Source organism: Rhopilema esculentum, chromosome 19, assembly GCF_057945365.1.
Source record: "Rhopilema esculentum isolate cy_ngs chromosome 19, ASM5794536v1, whole genome shotgun sequence".
Taxonomy (NCBI): domain Eukaryota; kingdom Metazoa; phylum Cnidaria; class Scyphozoa; order Rhizostomeae; family Rhizostomatidae; genus Rhopilema; species Rhopilema esculentum.
Window position 1 is genome coordinate 9,102,001 of NC_142833.1, and position 18,461 is coordinate 9,120,461.

Here is an 18,461-nt window from a genome sequence, read left to right on the forward strand (position 1 = left end):
GGGGGAGGGGGGGGGCAAAAGCGAGTTGATCAAAGGAAAATTGGAGTCCACACGCTTTTGAACGCCAAAAACGCCTTTTTCAAAGATATTTTTTGCTATGGGGGGCACCCGCCCCTCTTGCCTCCCTCTCGCTACCCCACTAAGTTAGAACTATTTTTATTGAACAATAGTTATAATGAAGATAATTCAAGAACCGACAATGATGATGATGATCATAATAAGAATAATCATGAAGACGATGTAAATGAGGAAAAGACATTGAAGAGATAAAAAGGATACAATAATTTGATTCGTCACCTCATGTAAGAGTTTTTCTATGCGAATTCTCAAATATCTTAAATGCAAAAAATTTCGTCGTGACCAAATTTCGTCTCATTTTGAATTTCGTCGACGAAAATTTCGTCAAAATATTTGTCCGAAATTTTGTCACGACGAAATTTTTTGTAGTTAATTTTGTCAATCTTTTTGTTGTTGCTGTTGTTTTGGTGGGAAACGCGAACGCGATTTCAAAGATGAGTCTATTCATAAACATATGGCAGGAAGCTTCGAAGCGAATTGAGAGCAAACAAATTCAAATGAAGGATTCTATGCTTGAAAATACGGAAAATGAGAAGAGCAAAGCTCAGGTATGGTGATGGAAGTCTGGAGAAAAATACATCACCATACAAAGCTAGAGTTATGTCCAATCTGGGGAAGCTGGTTAGGCCGAAATGCGGCTTGACGATGACATTTATTTTGTGCATTTTCTCAACAGCAACGTTGTTCTTAATTGGGACCTATTACAGAGGCTCATTTTGGAAAGAAGAGGCTTTCAAAAATGTTGAATTTGATGTTAAAGAGGTTAAACAAACTGAGGAATTTCGAGATGTTTTGAGCGATTCAAACAGAATGCCTTCAATCAAAAGTGGTAGGTTTCAAGATAGGATACCCCAGAAGTTATCTCAAGAAAATGATAAAGCTAAATCTTTTGAAAAAACGTCCGAAGTGGAGAAGGATAAACAAAAGATCGTAGTTGCGAAAAGGAAAACAGAAAATGGAGAACAGAAAGTTAACACTGCAACTGAAAATGCAGAATATTTTGTTTTGCTTCAACTTGTCAATGCTCATAGTGGAAGTAAATTTGCGGATAATTTCTACAATTGTATTAAATCAATAATGAAAAGAACAAAGCTAGATTTGAAATTTTTGCTGACTGTTGACGATGTTAGCAAAGCTACAGCAGAGAAAGTGTTTCAAGAAGTTGCCCATGACCTGAACCTGAAGAAAGAGAAAATGCCAAACAGGACATACTTCCCAATTGAACAAGTGAATGAAAAAGTTTTCCCATACACAAAGGCATTGCAGGTAACAGGTTTTGAATTCAGCAGTATATCTGACAGGAGTAAAGGGTGTATGAAATCCAAATTGTTCTGACATTTTGCTTGCACCATCTGTTGTTGGTTGACAACAATCATTGGTCTGGATTTCATGCCAGTTTTCGACGAGATCTCGGGAGTGCACAAGCTATTACCTGGGAGTGCAAGAGGGCATTTGTGATAAGTGTACACATTTCAGTGTGCATCAAATTTCTCAGTGATTCTTGAGTGTGTGCATATTTTGTGCGGCACTTTTCCTGTTTACATCCATTTCACATCTCTGGGAAATCCTGATTTAAAATTGAACTATGCTTACCTATCACCACCATCAATGGCTGTTATTAAAATTCCTAAAGATTTGGCAAGTAAAGAGATAACTTAAAAAAATAATCATTATTTTTTAGAATAATCATAAAAAGGCATTATGTTTAAAAGGGCCAAAAACATGATCTCACAAGCAAAGCCACGGAGAGGGGGGGCAAGGGGGCAAATTGCCCAAGGTCCTTGATGTCTAGGGAACCTCATAAAAAAGGAATTCAATTTTAAGAATGGAATTCATTTGTTTATAGTTGAAAAATAGTAATCTGTTTATAGAATGGAAATAATAGTAAAATATGACAATGAAACAATTGAAACAAAGTAATATTGAAACAATTGCAAGAAAATGACTGCAAATGATATTCTGCAGTGTATTCTGCAGCCAATCTAAAGAAAGTCGCAAAAATTTTCTGCTCGCTTTGCTTGCAAAGGGGCCTTTCTTTTTCAGTTTTGCCTCAGCCCCACTGAAAAGTTTTTGCAGTTTTTCCAGCTCACTCAATTTAGAATGACACATTCTTGTCCAAGCTCAGTTGTGGAAAAATTTACAAAGTCATTTTGCCAAATTTGAAAAAACTTTCTAATTTGAACCACATCCAAAAACACGCCCAAATCACGCCCTTCTTTTGGGTGTGCAGGAGTGCACCCATTATTTTACAAAAATCTCTCGGGAGTGCAGCTGCCATGGAATCCATACTGGATCCTTGAGCGTTGATAAACGCCAACAGTCACACCAGAAAGTCACATGAGGTTTCTACGTAATGGTTTCATCTGTCACCAAGGCTAGAATGTGCTACTTATTATAAATTACAGTATATGTAATTATAAAATGAGTGCAACTTTATAGTAAATGTGTATGCAAGAAAGCATCTCTCTTTGTTGTGATTGGTTTGCTTTTTCATTGAAAATAAAACAATGGTTTTATTCTTGAGAAGGCTGCCAGTGTTCAAAGATGCCCCCTTTTCATCATGTCTCTTTCCCATACACCAATATTTTGATATATTCTGCTAAATCTGCTTTAAGTCATGTTGCTAGTGTATTAGTAAAGACCTGATCTTCTATGGGGGTGGAGGACCATCAATAGGAAAATTTACCAACAAAGCCATAGATCAAGAAAATTTTGGGTTTCATTTCAACTATATATATTGTAGACCTACTGAAGGGCAATGACATGTTGAACAAGGGGAAAATGGAGGTCCCACTCTTTGGAATGCCAGAAAGTTTTTCAAAGAGGTTTTTTGCCATTTCAGGGTTGTTTGCCATTTTAAGGTACCATATTCATTCTATTATAAACTGGCCTTGATTATAAGCCCTAGAAAATTAGGTTCATAAAAAAAGAATGTAAGCTGTTATGTAGGGGTTATTTATAGTTCAATGTAAAAGTATGATAGAAATCCCCTTATGCATTTCTGTTATGAAAATGTCATACAATTGTTCTCAAAAACTTTGCTAGCTGCTTCAAAAATTTCTAAAAACCTATCAATGAATCACCAGGATCGATTGATTTCCCCTGGGACATCTTTTAAAAAAATTTCAACTGACTTCTAAGGTGCACAAATGAATATTTACATGGGCTGTATTTAATGCACACAATCCACACCTGTCAAGAGACCCACCCAATGCACATGTTTTCTTTGTTTGACATTAAGTACTTAAGAGGGAGTGGCTTATTTTGAATTTGTGCTTGATAAGGGGATCTTAATAGAGAGGGGGCTTAGAAGAGAGGGGGCTTAATTGAGCTTTTATGGTACTTGTTTTTTGATGACAGATGAAAAGCTTCCTACATGTTCAAAAACTACCTTTGTGTAAAAATAGACATTGAAAGACATATTCAAGTAGCAGCAATATCATCCAGCAAAATTATCCAACAAAATAAAACACACATAGCAAAACTTGTCAAAAAATAATTATAAGTGGGGGTTTCTCAACTGCTAAATACAGTCTATTTGTTGTATCAGCTGATAGCTTTGAGTTTTTTACTTAAGCTGTTTTATTAAGTTTTCAAGTGAAAAAATTTCACTTTTGCCAGATTTTTCATTTTAGTTTCCAAGAGACATCCTATGCATATTTAAGAAAGTTAGATAGTTCCCAAGGATATCCATGAACCTTTTGGCAATGATGTAATAATAGCTGTATTGATAAAGGTCATATTTTCATTTTCACAGCAACTATTCAGCAGCGGAGAAGGAGCATATTATAGTCATGCTATATTCTTCATTGCACCAGTAATACACAAGATTTTGCCAAAAAATATTAAACGTGTTGTTATGCTTGATACAGACCTGCAGTTCCGGGCAGACATTAAGGACCTTTTTCGATTGTTTGACAGCATGTCTGAAAGGGCCATAATGGCTCTTGCAACCGATCAGCAACCTGTTTATAGGTTTGTTGGTTTTATATTTAATCAGTATTTCAATATTGTACATGCCAATTTGATGTATAGAGTTCCTTAACATGAATTTTGCTGATTTTAAATGCAAAATATTCCAGGCAATCCCTATTAGTTTGAATCTGGCAGGTAGTTGCTAATCAAAATAGTTTAGTTGTTTATAAATTTTTATGTTGATGTGAAGCTCGGTTTCTAGAGCCCACTAGTCAGAAATTAATGGATAGAGTAAAACAGCATGTTCTCGCCAGCAGCAGGCAAAAAACGGTTCAAAAAAGAGAACAGCCATGGTGTATTTGCAGAAGCTAAAATCCCCAAATAAAATGTAATTCTGCAATTGGTCAACACTTATTTACAAATCTAGAATGTGCCAAAACAGATAGTGACAACAATTTAAAAATCATTGGGCAAACAAAGTCATTGTTTCATTTAGGAGTTTTGAAATCTGTTTAATATATAAATTGATTTGAGATTTTGATTTAAGAGGATCCTGGTTTGTGTAAAAAGAGTTCATTCCATACAGGTGTGACAGAAAGTGTTTTGACATTCTTTTAAAAATAAATCTATCAATGGGTATCACTACATTAAAAAAATCCTTTAGGTCTAGAAAAAAAAGCTAATTGTTTTTTTTGCGCTGTGTTGAATTAATGCAACTTTTCTCTAAGATATTTTGATTTTTTAGACATGTCCTTTGGAGCTATCGGAACAAGAATCCTGGAACCAAAGTTGGTGGTCCTCCACCAGATGGTCTAACTGGTTTCAACAGTGGTGTGAAGCTGGTAAATGTAGAAGAAATGAGAAACAGCAAGCTTTACAATCAGTTGATTCAAGGACAAAATGCCTCTAGGCTGGCCAAAAAATATGATTTCAAAGGACACCTTGGTGACCAAGATTTTTACTCATTAATCAGCTTTGATTATCCACATTTGTTTTACAACCTTCCTTGCCAATGGAACAGACAGTTATGCACCTGGTGGAAAAACCATGGCTACCAACATGTATTTGACATGTACTTTAAATGTGATGCCCCATACTATGTCTTGCATGGCAACTGCAACACACCAATCCCAAGTGAATAGCAAAGCTTAAAAAAAGTTGCCAGGCAGATTATCCAGCACGATTCATCTGTTCAATATGACCAAAGTTAGAACATATTTCAATTATTTATTTATTCTAAATAAATCTTATTGATCACAATTAACAAGGAGAATTTCAATATCAATATTACAATTTCAAATATTTTTGTCTGTATTTAAGTGAGAAGTGTCTCTTTTCCTGCAACTATGGTGAAAAAATAACAGGAAACATACAATCATATCAGATTGTATACTCTTGGTTATCAATTTGGAATTTCAAAGCAGAACAATTTTTAAAGAAAGCCAAGATAAGCAAAAAGCTGTTTAATATGTTCCAGCCAATTCAATTTTTAAAGCTAAAAATTTTATAAGTTTAATTTCTGTAATTTGGCTTTAGAAAAAATGCCATTTTTGAGTCCTGTTTGCCTTGCTGAGAGAATCAACAGCTTTTCTGATAGCACTTTTTGTTTTTGATATATTAATATTAAAGTCTGGAGGCTTGACATAATTCCATTGAAACAGAAGCAATAGTTTTAAATGAAAGTTGCATTTTCTCAGATTATACAACATGACTGACAATTATCAAGCTTGGGAATTGATGCAAATACACAAAAAGTGACATCCATTTTCTTGCCATGTAGGTAAACTTTTCACAAGAGCTCTTACTGTGAATTTTTTGCATCCTATTTCAATTTGTTTCAAAGAAACAGCAAAAAAGGAAATACAGTTTTTATCGCTAGTAGATTAATGATAAACTATATCACAAGTCATTTGATCATTCAAGTCATTTAAAATATGCAAGATACTACTGGTGATCATTTTCAAGAAATTCCCCTTCTTTTATACAGAATAAGGCTTTTGTTACTTTAAAGAAATGTCTAATTCAAGGTGAAGTTACAGAGACACTCGAGGCTCTACACTAGCTTAAATATCCACAATTGTTGTTTTACTTAATTTTGGCTTCTCTGAGAAAGAAAAGAAAATCAAGATCAAACTGGGAAATAAATCTATTTTATTATCTCTGTTTACCAAGTTTCTCATCCTATTATTTTAGCATGTGCTTCAATTGTCCTTCAGCCAAATATGCAAGCAGTGCATCAGAAGATTTTCGATAGAAATTTCCTATTGAATCACTTTTTATTGGTTTGCCAATTGCAGCTCTATTTCATCCATTTCAATCTGTGTGCAAGTTAACATTCATCAGATAAGCGCAAGTTCAGCCATGCATAAAGACTGAAACAAAGTTTACATTCTGCATCAGCAAAGATGCCATACTAGTAGCACCATTTTAATAAAATATATAAACAACAACAAGTATTTTAGGCCTTTTCATGCGTAACTACGCCATACAAAAAGCATTATCAAAATGCAATACTATATGTACACAAAATTAAAGGACTGTTGTTTAGCAAGCCTATGAACACATGCATATTAAACAAGTTTAGCCTCAGGGCCCTCACCACAGGAGGAAGATTTCTCTGCTAAATGAAAGACTATTTATATAGGAATATTTACATAGATAAACCTGTAAATTAAAACAGATGTATTGAATCAAAATACACAAGAGATAGCGTCAGCAAAAACATTCCTATGATGGGGGTTAGGGGCAACATGACATTTTATTTACATTGCTGCTATCCCCGTTTGGTATTGTTGGGGCGTGCCCTGAGAAATAGGATAGCCGAATGGTGTCTGTGGATGCTAAAAGGTTTGTAACGAGAAAAAATAACGCCTAACATCAAAATTGAAGCACGAAAAAACAAAGCAGGCTGTTTTTCCTAAAACACCAAAACATGTCGAAATATGAACTAATATTAACACAACCTTAATTTTTTTTTCTAGCATGCGAGTCCTTGCAGGTGAACCGATGGTTGTTAACTCTAGCGATTTAGGTATCAACTTTCCTCTAAGGCATATCTAGGGTGGTGAGAATTTGATATTTTTAAAGAATTGTGGCCAATGAATTAGTTCTGTCATAGGCTTTTGCAGATTTGCTAAAACTGATTCAGTTCTATAGCAGTCCGTCAAATCTAAGATAACGAATTAAATGGCTTGGCAAAGGCAATTCGTCGATGGATTTGCCATTTGAAGGTCCAATTGTCCTTCGGACCATAACACGACAATGTGTCTGTAGAGACCTTGGTTTTCCTGTAAAAAATGTTTTATTCGAAATTATGGATCATTGCCGAAATTGACTGAAAACTAAAGCTGCTTAAAAACAAATTGCTGCAAATAATTACGGAGTTAGAATCTCAAAAGAGCACCAATCAAGAGGAAAAGCTTTCATATTGTATTATTAGCCCACATCGGTTCTCATTGGTTCTCAAAAAGTATAAACAGACTGGTTCACATTCTCGTGAGTCGTTGAAAAACATTCTTCTGAATAAAGGAACTATTTCTCCCTACAAGTAAATGTTCTCATTCTAGGTCTTCCATGATCAGCTCCAGAGATAGCAAGAACAAGTCTGTAGTAAACCAATAATTTTATGGGCCAGCCAAACTCTTGCCTAAAAGGCCAGTACGTCGAAAAATATTTTCTACCAGACATTCCATACAATGTTCTACGATTCAGCTCAATCCAATGACAATGTCAATTGAAATTGTTTTCAGAATAACAGAGTTGACGTTCGCTTATTCTCTTTGAGATCACTGTGAGTTAAACAGGAAGCTGCTTGGCTAAATTTCATATTGAAAGCTCTGGTGAACTTTGTAAAGTCTAATAAATAGAAATTTGAGAACAAAGAACCTAAAGTTATACAACACGTAGCACGCCTTCAATGGTAAAATTTTGGGTTACCTTCAGAAAATTTGAGATTGTTCTCTAAAGCATCTTTGGTACTCGATGAAACATTTCTATTCTTTGGGTTAGACAGCATTTCCAGAGCAGTTTCTTTGTTTTTGTCCATCAAGCAAGGGTTAGCACCATATTCCAGTAAAATTGGCACCATGGAATCGGCCTTCTCATTTCTGCATGCTAGTGGAGATGAAAGAAGGTACAATGAATATGTAGACAAACAAAATATCTTTATAATAAACATATCTCCTTGCCGATTCATAAGTATTTTCCTTCCAGTAGGAACAAAGCACAGAATGAATTAGGCTTTCCTTACGAAAAGCAGGATTGTGTATAGAATATGAAGAAAATGGTTTTGAAAGCTGACACCCTTCAGCAGAGTATAAAACTTCAGAATAAGGGCAATAAAGATCATGAAAGAAAATATCTGCCCAGTTGTTGATCGAAAAAGGCAAATCAGAAGAACGTGTGCACATGACCGGTATAGTTACCCAATCAGTGCCGCGTGCCTGTAGGAAATTACCATTGGATTCCAGGGATGAAAACGAACTTAATCTATCTTCTTTTTCGGTTTAATGTGGGTCGCTACCAAAACCGCTAGAAGAAGAAAATACCGGGCTCTGCCAATTATCTGAAACATGTCGTCGTCATTATAGACCTTGGCACAATCTGGGTTATCTAAAAGATGTTGCCCGAAAGAAGTTTAACAGTGTTTTTTGAGTTGACCTACAAGCTTTAGGAGGCTGTTCTCTTTAAGGGACATTTTTGTTTCTTATGCCAGAAGGAACATGTTGTTTTATCCTATCCCACTTCCATTGAGTTGTGAGTCCTACCGTCTAAATTTTTTGAACCATCTATGGGACTATTCAAATAGGCAAATAAGCCTTTGGTACCGCAAACTTTGAAAATAGCACGATCCACATGTTTCCACTTTTCCACTTTCAATATTTCTTTAATTTTTGACAGCCTCTTCGATAGAGTTCCACAGTGTGATGCTACGTAAACTATTTTAAGAATTGTTTAACTTTTGAATGCATAACTTTAAAAAGCATTGTGGGGAAACCTTGAAATATGAAAAATTCAGTTAAGTATGATGATAACTTGGTGACATACGGCCAATGAAAGATCTGAAGCTTGCTAACGCGGATAACTGTTCTAACAGATTCTCCTTTAAGTTATGCGGTCAAAATTCAAATATTCTAAAATTTGATTTTTGACACCATCTTTTTAAAGCACTATGGAATGAAAAAAAATCTACATACTGCAGTTAAGGCTTTGGTTTTGCAAGTTTTTTGCTATAAAATAGCTTCTATGTAGCAAAACGGAAAGGACTGGAGAGATGTAAGTCTTTGCTAAGAGCAGAAATTGAAAGCGTTGAGACTCACCATAGTGCAATGTAGTTTGTCCGGTGCTGTCTTGGATATTAGGGTCAGCCCCTGCATCAAGAAGTGCCAATGCACAATCAATATAATTGTTCTCTATGCAAATATGAAGTGGAGTCTTTCCATCGAGTTTTCCTCGCAGGCCTGTTGATGCATTCTTGGAAAGAAGCATTTTCACCATTTCGCTTGAAAAATACATAAAAAAGACACTTAAAAATCTAAACATCACTTAAAAGACTTGCATCAATATTCACAAAAACACAATTTCACAAATCTTCAATTTGGACAGGAATATTGTAGCCATCATTTCCTAATTATCTGGATTGTCTTTACTACACGAATTCATTTGTTGATTAAATAAAACGAAATTACTTTTCGACGCTTTGAAACATGCAGGCACCGTGCAGCCATTGGGCTAGCAGGGGCTATAGCCCCCCCCCCCACTTTTTTCCAATAGAAGGTTAGACAATTTGCGGAAAGCTTACTTTAATGCATTTTGGAAAGTTTACTCTAACAAATCCTGAGTAGTAGTAGTTCTTCTTGACTGGGAACCCTTTTTTGTTCCTGTTCTTGGTGTCTTGTTTTGCGAAATCTATTTTTATAGTAACTGGTATCTTCTCTTGATCGCACTGTTTTTAAATAACAAGTGGAAGGAAGGAAGTACTTTCTAAAAGGGGCATTTTTGGCGTTCTCAAAAATACTCAAAAATTTTCGATCACGCCCTTTTCAGCCCGCCCACTTCTAGACTGGTGCGCGATGCCTGTATAAATGTGCATGATATAACAAAAACTACCACACTCTAATTAGCAAGGCTTTTTTAGCAAGACTTTTTCAGCAAGGCTTTTTTAGCAAGGCTTTTTAGCAAGACTTTTTCAGCAAGACTTTTTTAGCAAGGCTTTTTAGCAAGGCTTTTTAGCAAGGCTTTTTAGCAAGGCTTTTTAGCAAGGCTTTTTAGCAAGGCTTTTTAGCAAGGCTTTTTAGCAAGGCTTTTTAGCAAGGCTTTTTAGCAAGGCTTTTTTAGCAAAGCTGACACAAAATAACTGTTATCGTTAGGTACATCATAGCAGTGAGACTTTTTTTTTATGTTCATAACTTTTAAGTTATAGTAGAAGTTTGGCTAAAATTGAGACATGTTTGCTGTTACTCTGAGTTTCATACTTGCACACTCATCAGGCAGTTTTTTTAAAATTTATCATTGGCACATATTACAAGGTAAGTGTACTCACTTACACCATCAAATGTTAATATACAAAATTTTTGAGAGAAAATTGAACAGAATAAAATAATAAAGAAGATAGTAGGTTACTGAACCTTTATCTGAACCATTGATATTAGACTATTTTGAAATCAAATTAAAGTCAATAAACATATTTAACCAACAAGCTTAATTGAAAGAAGAGTCTTCCCCCCTTTTTCATTTTGAGGGGGAGGTTGAGGCTCTTTTTGCTCCTTCTACTTATGGATTTCCATATGAATTTTTAACATGCCATCAGCCTCTTATTTAGCTCTAGAAACACTAATTTCAATAATGTTCACTCACAAGCATTTCATCATTTTAAAATGCTATCTATAATACCTTTTGACCAATCCATGGCCATTATATATACATTGCCTATAAAAGTAATAATAGCTGATCAGTCTTGTTATGCAGACATTGCTAATATTCATATTCAGATTCATATTTGCAAGAAAATTTGAAGAATTCTAACATTTTCAAAAATTTCAAATTATTTGTGCAAGCTTTGTGAGGAGAGGGAGGCATACGAGCTAAATCAAGCTCGTTCAAACAAGCATCTACTAAGCGTTTGCTGTCTAAAACTAAATTCAAAAGATTGAATTTGTAATTGATGGTATTTGATAATATATTATCAAATATATTTGATAATATCTCTGTTTTGGATAGGCCTACTTTTGTGCTCCTTACAAGGTCTGTAAGGATATCTTAAACTTTCTCTTCGTATAGATTCAAAATAAATTGCAAAATGTTTGTTCAACTGTTCCTTCATATACCGCCTTTGGATAAAGTGTATGAATAAAATAAAGAAGTATACTGCTTTATACTACTACTAAAATCAACCACAATACTTTATAACTGAATATAAAAATGTTTTAACATTTCATACCTGTTCCCTTTCTGTGATGCGATTGCTAGAGGTGTGAGACCCCAATTTTCTTGTGTATTTATGCCACCTCCATTTTCTAAAATAATTTCGGCACATTTATGCCTATTGAAAAATACAGCCTGGTGCAAAGCAGTACAACCAAATCTAGAAAAAAATAAAGAAACTTCCAGACATCGCACTTGAACCTTTGCTAATTTTAAACAACCTTTTTGAAGAAAATCTATAAACCATAAGTTGCTTTTGTAGAACAATAGATATATTTTAGATATTTTGCTTCTGTTTCATTGAATTGAGAACTTACCGATTAAAAGCATTTCATATAGAAAAACTTTACATAATTTGTAACCATTGCAATCTAGCATATATTATGGGATTTATAAGTAAGATTATACAAGTCTTGGATGATGTTTGCTTTCTGATCAATAATAGATATATTCAAACTCATTTGCAAAATAAAAGTAGAATTATCTTCTATTTTCTCAAACCTTGTAGTAGCATGCACATCAGCTTTGGCTTTTAACAGAATACGAACACATTCAACATGGCCTCCATATGTTGCAAAATGCAAAGGAGTCATCCCCTCTGTTGTTCTACAATTTACATGGGCACCTAAGGAAATGTATTCACTCCTGATTAAAAGATATATTGAAGAATTTTTCATCTGAGAACAAAACAGCAAGCATACAGAGTATGGCAAAACCACACAAGAGATCAGTTTATTACAATTTTTCAAAAACTTGAAATTTCAATTAAAACTAAATATTCAATATTAGAAAATATTCTGTTTCTAGGCAATCTGGCTAATGACGAGAGTTTACGGACAGCAAATATTATTGAAATGAATGAGTCTGTCGCACGACCCTTTCTCATCTAAATCAGGCCTTTTGGTAAGGAATTGCTCATAGAGTGGACCAGAGCTTGTGTGATCTCTCTTGTGTGAATAAATTTTATATGAATAAAAACTTGTCTAAACACGCTATCCTTTATAAATTTACACCATGAATGTCATCAATGTACATCATTCTGGGATTATATTGGCAGCTTTTAGAATTTTATTGAAATAAATAACAATGTTTGTTAGCTTAGATTTCCAATATCCATTGAACAATATTTTCTCAGAGTTCACTCGCTATTGTTGAAAACTCTGAGTTTATGATCAGTTTCATTGTAACTAATTTTATTTTTCTCTTCTTGTATATTCACATCTAGGTGCAGCCTTTTGGCTGCTGGTTCATTCACTTTAGTCTTTTGCTGCCTTCCGGGTAAATATCCTATGCTCTTTCAAGGATATCTACCTGCTCTTTTGAGACCAGTTGTTGTCGCTGACCGCAAACATCAAAGCTTCTTTCTGACAAAATGTTCGTCAGCAGGCTAAACCCTCTCTTGATGGCAGAATTGGTTCTGCTCATAGATATAATTATTTCAACAAGGGCACAGAAAATTGTAAATGCCTTTCCTTTGAATGCAATAATTTTTTGTTTTTTTTCTAAAAGACTGAACACCCCCAAGAACACCCTAAGAACAAGCCATAAAATCCCCATTAGGAGGCTGAACACCCTTTAAAGCATATCAAAATCAGCATATCATTCGAAAAATAATTTGGTCAATCAATTGAAATTAATTTTGGGGCAGGAAAGGGCCTGCTAAGTCTAATGCTGTTGGTGTTGTTACAACCAACTGATGTTTTGTGCGCCAAAGGTGTGAGTAGGGTTTATACATGCAGAGCAAATTTGAGTTTGACTTTCTGACGCTCCCTTTGTGCATTCAAGCGAATTGCCTTTGTTTTGAAACTCTTTCACATCCAGTGACAATAAATGATGTAAAAATACAGCATGTGACTTGACTTCCTACTGTCCTCCAGACAATTTTTTTTCCCATCCGCTAATTTGCCCATGTGGTCACAACATAGAAATAACTATTCTGTGGTCATGGTATGCTAATATAGCTAGTGCTAATATATCAATTTTTCACTCGTTAATGAAGATCGCTCCAGGCTTCAGTTGATGATATAACCCCCGTTCACACTTCTGAGGTATAAAACATCTCAGTTAGTTGCAACAACACCAACAGCATTAGACTTATCAGGGCCTTTCCTGCTCCAAAATCAATTTTAATTGATTGGCCAAATTATTTTTCAAATGATATGCCAATTTTGATATGTCTTAAAGGGTGTTCAGCCACTGAATGGCTTGTTCATAGGGTGTTCTTGGAGTGTTCAACCTGTTATAGGGGTGTTCAGTCTTTTAGAAACAACAAAGAATTTTTTCCCAAAGGCCCAAGCCTGATAATATTAGGTGTGCAAACACCTGTACGCTTCCAAACACTCAAGAAACTCCTCAGAAATGCTTTTTATCATATTTGCAGTGCCACGTTTTGATTGATCTTTCTTGTTTGTTTTTATCTAAATTTTTTATTTCTTTTCTGTGCATTATCTTGATGGCATTTTCTGGGAGCATAATCACTTATTAAGGCTCTGTTTCCATTACTCTGTTTTTGTATGTCTCTGTTTTCGGATCATTTTGTTTTTGAAATTTCTGCGATTCCAATTTCTCGGGGCCACTCTATTTTGGTCAAAATAAAAACGATAGTGTTCCCAATACTCTGTTTTCATCTGTTTTCATAACCTTTTCCTCTTCAACTACATTACATTTAAAAGGCAATCAAATTGTAAGGTCTTCTTTTTGTAGAAAAAAATTTCCTTCAGAGTTTTCTTCCAGCTTAAAGCAAGATGACTGTCCATTGATTTGTCATTTTCTCCTGCACCTTCACTTGCATTCATCAAGCTCCATCTGGGTCAAATCAATTGTGGGTGGTTGAGATGTTACGTGTGATATTATCTGTTGAGATGTTGCTAATTCATTTTAGTTATGTTTCCTGTGGTTTGATCTACCAGCTTTGTACTGTTTATGTAGCTTGCTTGGGCCACAACAGGAAATATGTTTGTTGATGAAATATTCGCACTACTCGACAAGAAAGTGAATGAGTTTTTCAAAAACACAGTGCAAAATTCCACATAAATTACCTTTTTGCATGAGCAATGAAAAGCTCACAGAGATAGATTTGTGCAAGTGTCTATCAAACAAAAAGGCCTGATCAAAACCTATAAATGCATCTAAAAATCTTCTGAAAGGGATGGAAGGGTATAAAGGCTAACCTGCTTTAATGAGAATATCAGCACATCTTGCATGGCCCCTTGCAGATGTAAAATGCAGCGCAGTCGACTGATCTTCTCCATCTCGAATGTTTGGTGATGCATTCTTTTGGTTTAGCACCCAGACCAAGTCACTTAGACGCCCTTCCTTGGCAGCAAAGAAAAAGGTGTACTTCTGCCCCATCATAAAGTTACCTGGATCAAAAATTCATCAATATACAACCTTGTGTGTGCAAAAGCAAACAAAATGTGTGACATAATGCTGACATAGTATGCAATATGTGCATGCTATTTGGTTTTGGCAGCAAGCTTCCAAGGGGCAAAATAAAGACTAAGAATGGCTCTCACAGTGTGTTACAGCACTTATTAAAGGCTCTGTGAGTACTTCACAAAATTTACTTAGGGTCAGTTATATTTTTTGGAACTTAAATCATGATTATTTTGAAACAATTCCCTGGCCATACTGTGGTAGCCTATAGGATGGGGACCTCTAAATTTTTTTGGGGGGAGTGCTTCCTTAACCCCCTTCCTCCTTTCTCCCATCTCACATACCCTAGATATTTTCCTAGCTCCACCTCTGAAAATAAGTTGCTCGCGTGTTACCTTCATTCCACCTAAAAGGGCTTTCTTAAACATTTTTGGGTACTAAAGCACATAAAATTTGGAAGGGGGTAGCTGCTAGCATCTATGAAAGCTAAACCGATATTTGTTTTTCAAATTTTTTAACCCTTCTCCATAACCTTACAAGACATGATTGGAGCATTACCGAAATTATTTTGACAGCAATTTTTTCAACTTCTGACAGTACGATGGTTCTCATGCTGTTTATTTAGGTGATCAACTCGCAACAAGTCATAATGTTTATTAAACGCTGAAAATCCTAATCAATTGGCATTTTTTCAAAAGACAAACTTGGTTTTTAGCAAGATTTATATATTGTAGTTACGCACGAGCTTCAATGTGTTAAAAGAACATGTTGTATGTAAACAAATTGGAATAACTATATTGAAATAAAGGGTAAATGTTACATCAACACAAAGAAAGATCACGACCAGTTTAAATACCGAACAGAATAAGTCAAAACGAAATATGGAGCATTTTCATTTGAATGATTTGACATATTGGCCTTTTCAAGCCAGACACTGCTCTCTAGACTTGACAAGAACGTTTCAATGATAATGTAGCAAATAAGAAACACCGCAATACGTCGAGAATAAACAACAATAAATACACGTAAATCAGTGAAGGCTAATTTCGCCCAAGCATACGGGGCTTCATCATTGCAATGATAGTCTGTAAAGAGAACCAGATGATACTTTAAGACAAAATAAACAAATACCTGTATCCACAACCATTTGGAAATATTATTCACACCAACCTCTATTGAAACGTGCATGAATCTATCTAGACGTGTATCAATGCTCGCATATCGCCACCATTATTATTTTTGTTTGAGAAAAACAACTTCTCGAAGCTCCTTCCTAGTGAAAACGCAGTCATATGATCCGCTCCGCAGAGGCAGTTCTAAATTTCCTCTTTTCGTTTTTCGTACTCTGGGTCCAAGGCGGTAAGTGTGTGATTGGGCAGCCCGTAACTTTTTTAACATGGACATTTTATACTTTTGCATACTTTTGTATATATAAGACCTCTTGTGACTGTAAGCTTTCTGAAGAAAATTTCCTGTGGAAAAAATATAATTTTATATCTAGAAACGTTTCGGAGTTCCTGGGGCAAAAGCGAAAGACGTGGCCCACTGCGAGCAGAAAACTTTTGCAACCAGTCCCTTAAAATTAGCTTAAAATGCATTTTTGAATAATTATTGCAGTCCTTTCTTACAATCTTTTCAAGTATTTTACTTTCTTAGAAACACGTTTACTACCATTGATATATTATTTATTCCTGGCACAATTTACTTATGTAGCAACTATGAAACACCACAATACGCCGAGAATAAACAACAATAAAACACGTAAGTCAGTAAAGGCTAATATTTCGCCCCGGCATACGGGACAATTTACTTACATTCATATTTATTTTTTACACTTTTGCTACGTTTGATTAGGTCCATTCCTTAAATGGAATTTATTACTCTATGAGGCTCCCTAGAAGTGAAGGCCCTAGATAAATGTTCCCCCTTCTCCCCCCTCTGGGTGGCACTTCTTATAAAGGACATTATTAACAAAACTGTTTCAAAAGGCAAGCAAATGGGAAATATTGTCATTCGTGTATAATTGATAATATTGTAATGATTCATAAACACGGGCACCGGAGGTACGGAGGCAACGGGGGCAGTTGCCCCCTGCCCTGACTCTACGGGAGCAGCGGGGGCAACATTGTGCCTTTATGAAAATTGTACTGTGTTTATGCGAATGGAATAAATATATAAATTCCCGAGTTCTTGGGAGAGATAAAGCATTAGTGCGGCTAGGAACAAAATGAAGGCAATTAAAACATTGGATTAATTTGCTATGAACTTATATGCAATAATGCTATTTCTTTTGGCGACAATCTAAAATGTAGGAAGTTACTGTAGAATAAGGTGAGTGGCGTAACGGAGGCATCTGGGGTCTTAAGGGAAAACTGAGATGGGGGACCTATTAACGGACTATAGCACAGCACGTGAAACACTAATGCAATACGTAACACTAATCCAAGTTGACTAGTAGAATATTCAATTGTTGTAATCTAAAAGTTTTTTGAAATGAGGGGAACTTTAGCAAAGTCATTAGAATGAGATAAGATAGGCATGCATATTATTTCGTGCCTGCCTGTTTTCACAAAGGTTTTGTAACTTGATGTTTCTTGCACCAGGCTGAGTCAGAAAATCGTTCTATGCTATTTTTAGGCCAGAAAGTTAATCGTTCGTTGCTCTCTTGTTGGGTAGGTTTGAAGCGCCTGGAGTCAGGTAGAGAGACTGCACAGCGTATTTTAAAGAAAGGCCAAAATCTTATGTATAACATTTATCCAAGTTGACTAGTAGAAGATTCAATTGGAATAATCCAAAAGCTTTTTAAAATGAGGGCAACTTTAGCAAAGTCATCAGAGTTTATTAAAAAGAAGTTGCCATACCAATAAAAAAGGTAACAAAGATGGAAACCCTTTGATCAATAATGACTTCAATTGAATGGCATAAAGAATGCTTGCCAGAGCTCACAAGTCATTGCAATGCAATTGTGCAATTCATTTGCACTTTTATCTGCAACTGCAGAACGCACTTTTAGCATAATGCATCGTGATAGGACACGACAGCCAACAGTCTGAGCCTGAAAATGGCACGTCCCCCTAACTTCAAACATGTTAAGGTACTCCCCCCCCCCTCAGCGAAAGATTAAACAACAGAATAGGAAATTTTCGACTGGCCTTTTAAATTAAACGTTTTATCGGTACCAAAGGATTATGTTATATCATTTTTTTGTTACAATGCTAATATAAGTCATTGAAAATGTGCCCTTTTTGAATAGCTGCCCCCGCCGTCTCAAAATACTTTCGGCACCCCTGTTCATAAATAAGCGAACATTAAAATGGCAATTCCTGCATCTTGATGAATGTAGGGATTTTATAAAAGACCTGCATTATAAAAATACCCCAGACATTCATATCAATCAGAAGTAATTTGTTACATTTTGAAAGGGAAGCTTGGGCTCCCCTAACACAACATCATTATGCTAAAAATAGTTTTGCAGTGAAAGGGGGTACTTTCCTACAAACCTTTTTTTTCCTTCAAAACTGTTTACCATTTTGCAAAGTGTATAAAACTGTTAAAATATCAATCCATGATTGAAAATTTTCAATGGGAAAAATTTCTTGACTTTGATTTTTTTGTGACCACACGGCGTCTCCCGCAACATTTATGCTCAATTTATGGAAACAATCTCCCCC

General features: G+C 35.4%; 2 protein-coding genes across 3 annotated transcripts; one reads left to right on the forward strand and one right to left on the reverse strand.

Annotated features, from left to right (window-relative positions):
• Positions 1–470: 470 nt before the first annotated feature.
• On the forward strand, positions 471–6,700 carry LOC148958017 (xyloside xylosyltransferase 1-like). Its single transcript, XM_089113966.1, has 3 exons — positions 471–1,344; positions 3,836–4,053; positions 4,739–6,700. Exons 1-3 carry the CDS (start codon positions 607–609, stop codon positions 5,133–5,135), a joined length of 1,353 nt encoding a protein of 450 aa, XP_088970092.1. The 5' UTR covers positions 471–606; the 3' UTR covers positions 5,136–6,700.
• Positions 6,448–16,094, reverse strand: LOC135687945 (uncharacterized). 2 transcript variants are annotated; one of them, XM_065204576.2, is made up of 8 exons: positions 15,922–16,094; positions 14,586–14,777; positions 11,917–12,040; positions 11,432–11,575; positions 10,885–10,920; positions 9,312–9,493; positions 7,930–8,106; positions 6,448–7,280 (listed from the first exon to the last, which is right to left on the reverse strand). In XM_065204576.2, exons 1-8 carry the CDS (start codon positions 15,935–15,937, stop codon positions 7,144–7,146), a joined length of 1,008 nt encoding a protein of 335 aa, XP_065060648.2. In that variant the 5' UTR covers positions 15,938–16,094; the 3' UTR covers positions 6,448–7,143. The 2 variants fall into 2 exon arrangements, with proteins under 2 accessions (XP_065060648.2, XP_065060649.2); XM_065204577.2 differs by lacking the exon at positions 10,885–10,920 and having other exon boundaries at positions 15,922–16,080.
• Between the last annotated feature and the right edge of the window lie 2,367 nt (positions 16,095–18,461).

Coding starts and splice junctions, on each gene's coding strand:
- LOC148958017 (XM_089113966.1), top strand. CDS start 607: ATGAGAAGAGCAAAGCTCAGGTATGGTGATGGAAGTCTGGAGAAAAAT. Junction 1,345..3,835: donor CATACACAAAGGCATTGCAG/GTAACAGGTTTT, acceptor TCATTTTCACAG/CAACTATTCAGCAGCGGAGA. Junction 4,054..4,738: donor GATCAGCAACCTGTTTATAG/GTTTGTTGGTTT, acceptor TTGATTTTTTAG/ACATGTCCTTTGGAGCTATC.
- LOC135687945 (XM_065204576.2), bottom strand. Junction 12,041..14,585: donor TGATATTCTCATTAAAGCAG/GTTAGCCTTTAT, acceptor ACATTTCCTTAG/GTGCCCATGTAAATTGTAGA. Junction 10,921..11,431: donor GCATCACAGAAAGGGAACAG/GTATGAAATGTT, acceptor TTACTTTTATAG/GCAATGTATATATAATGGCC.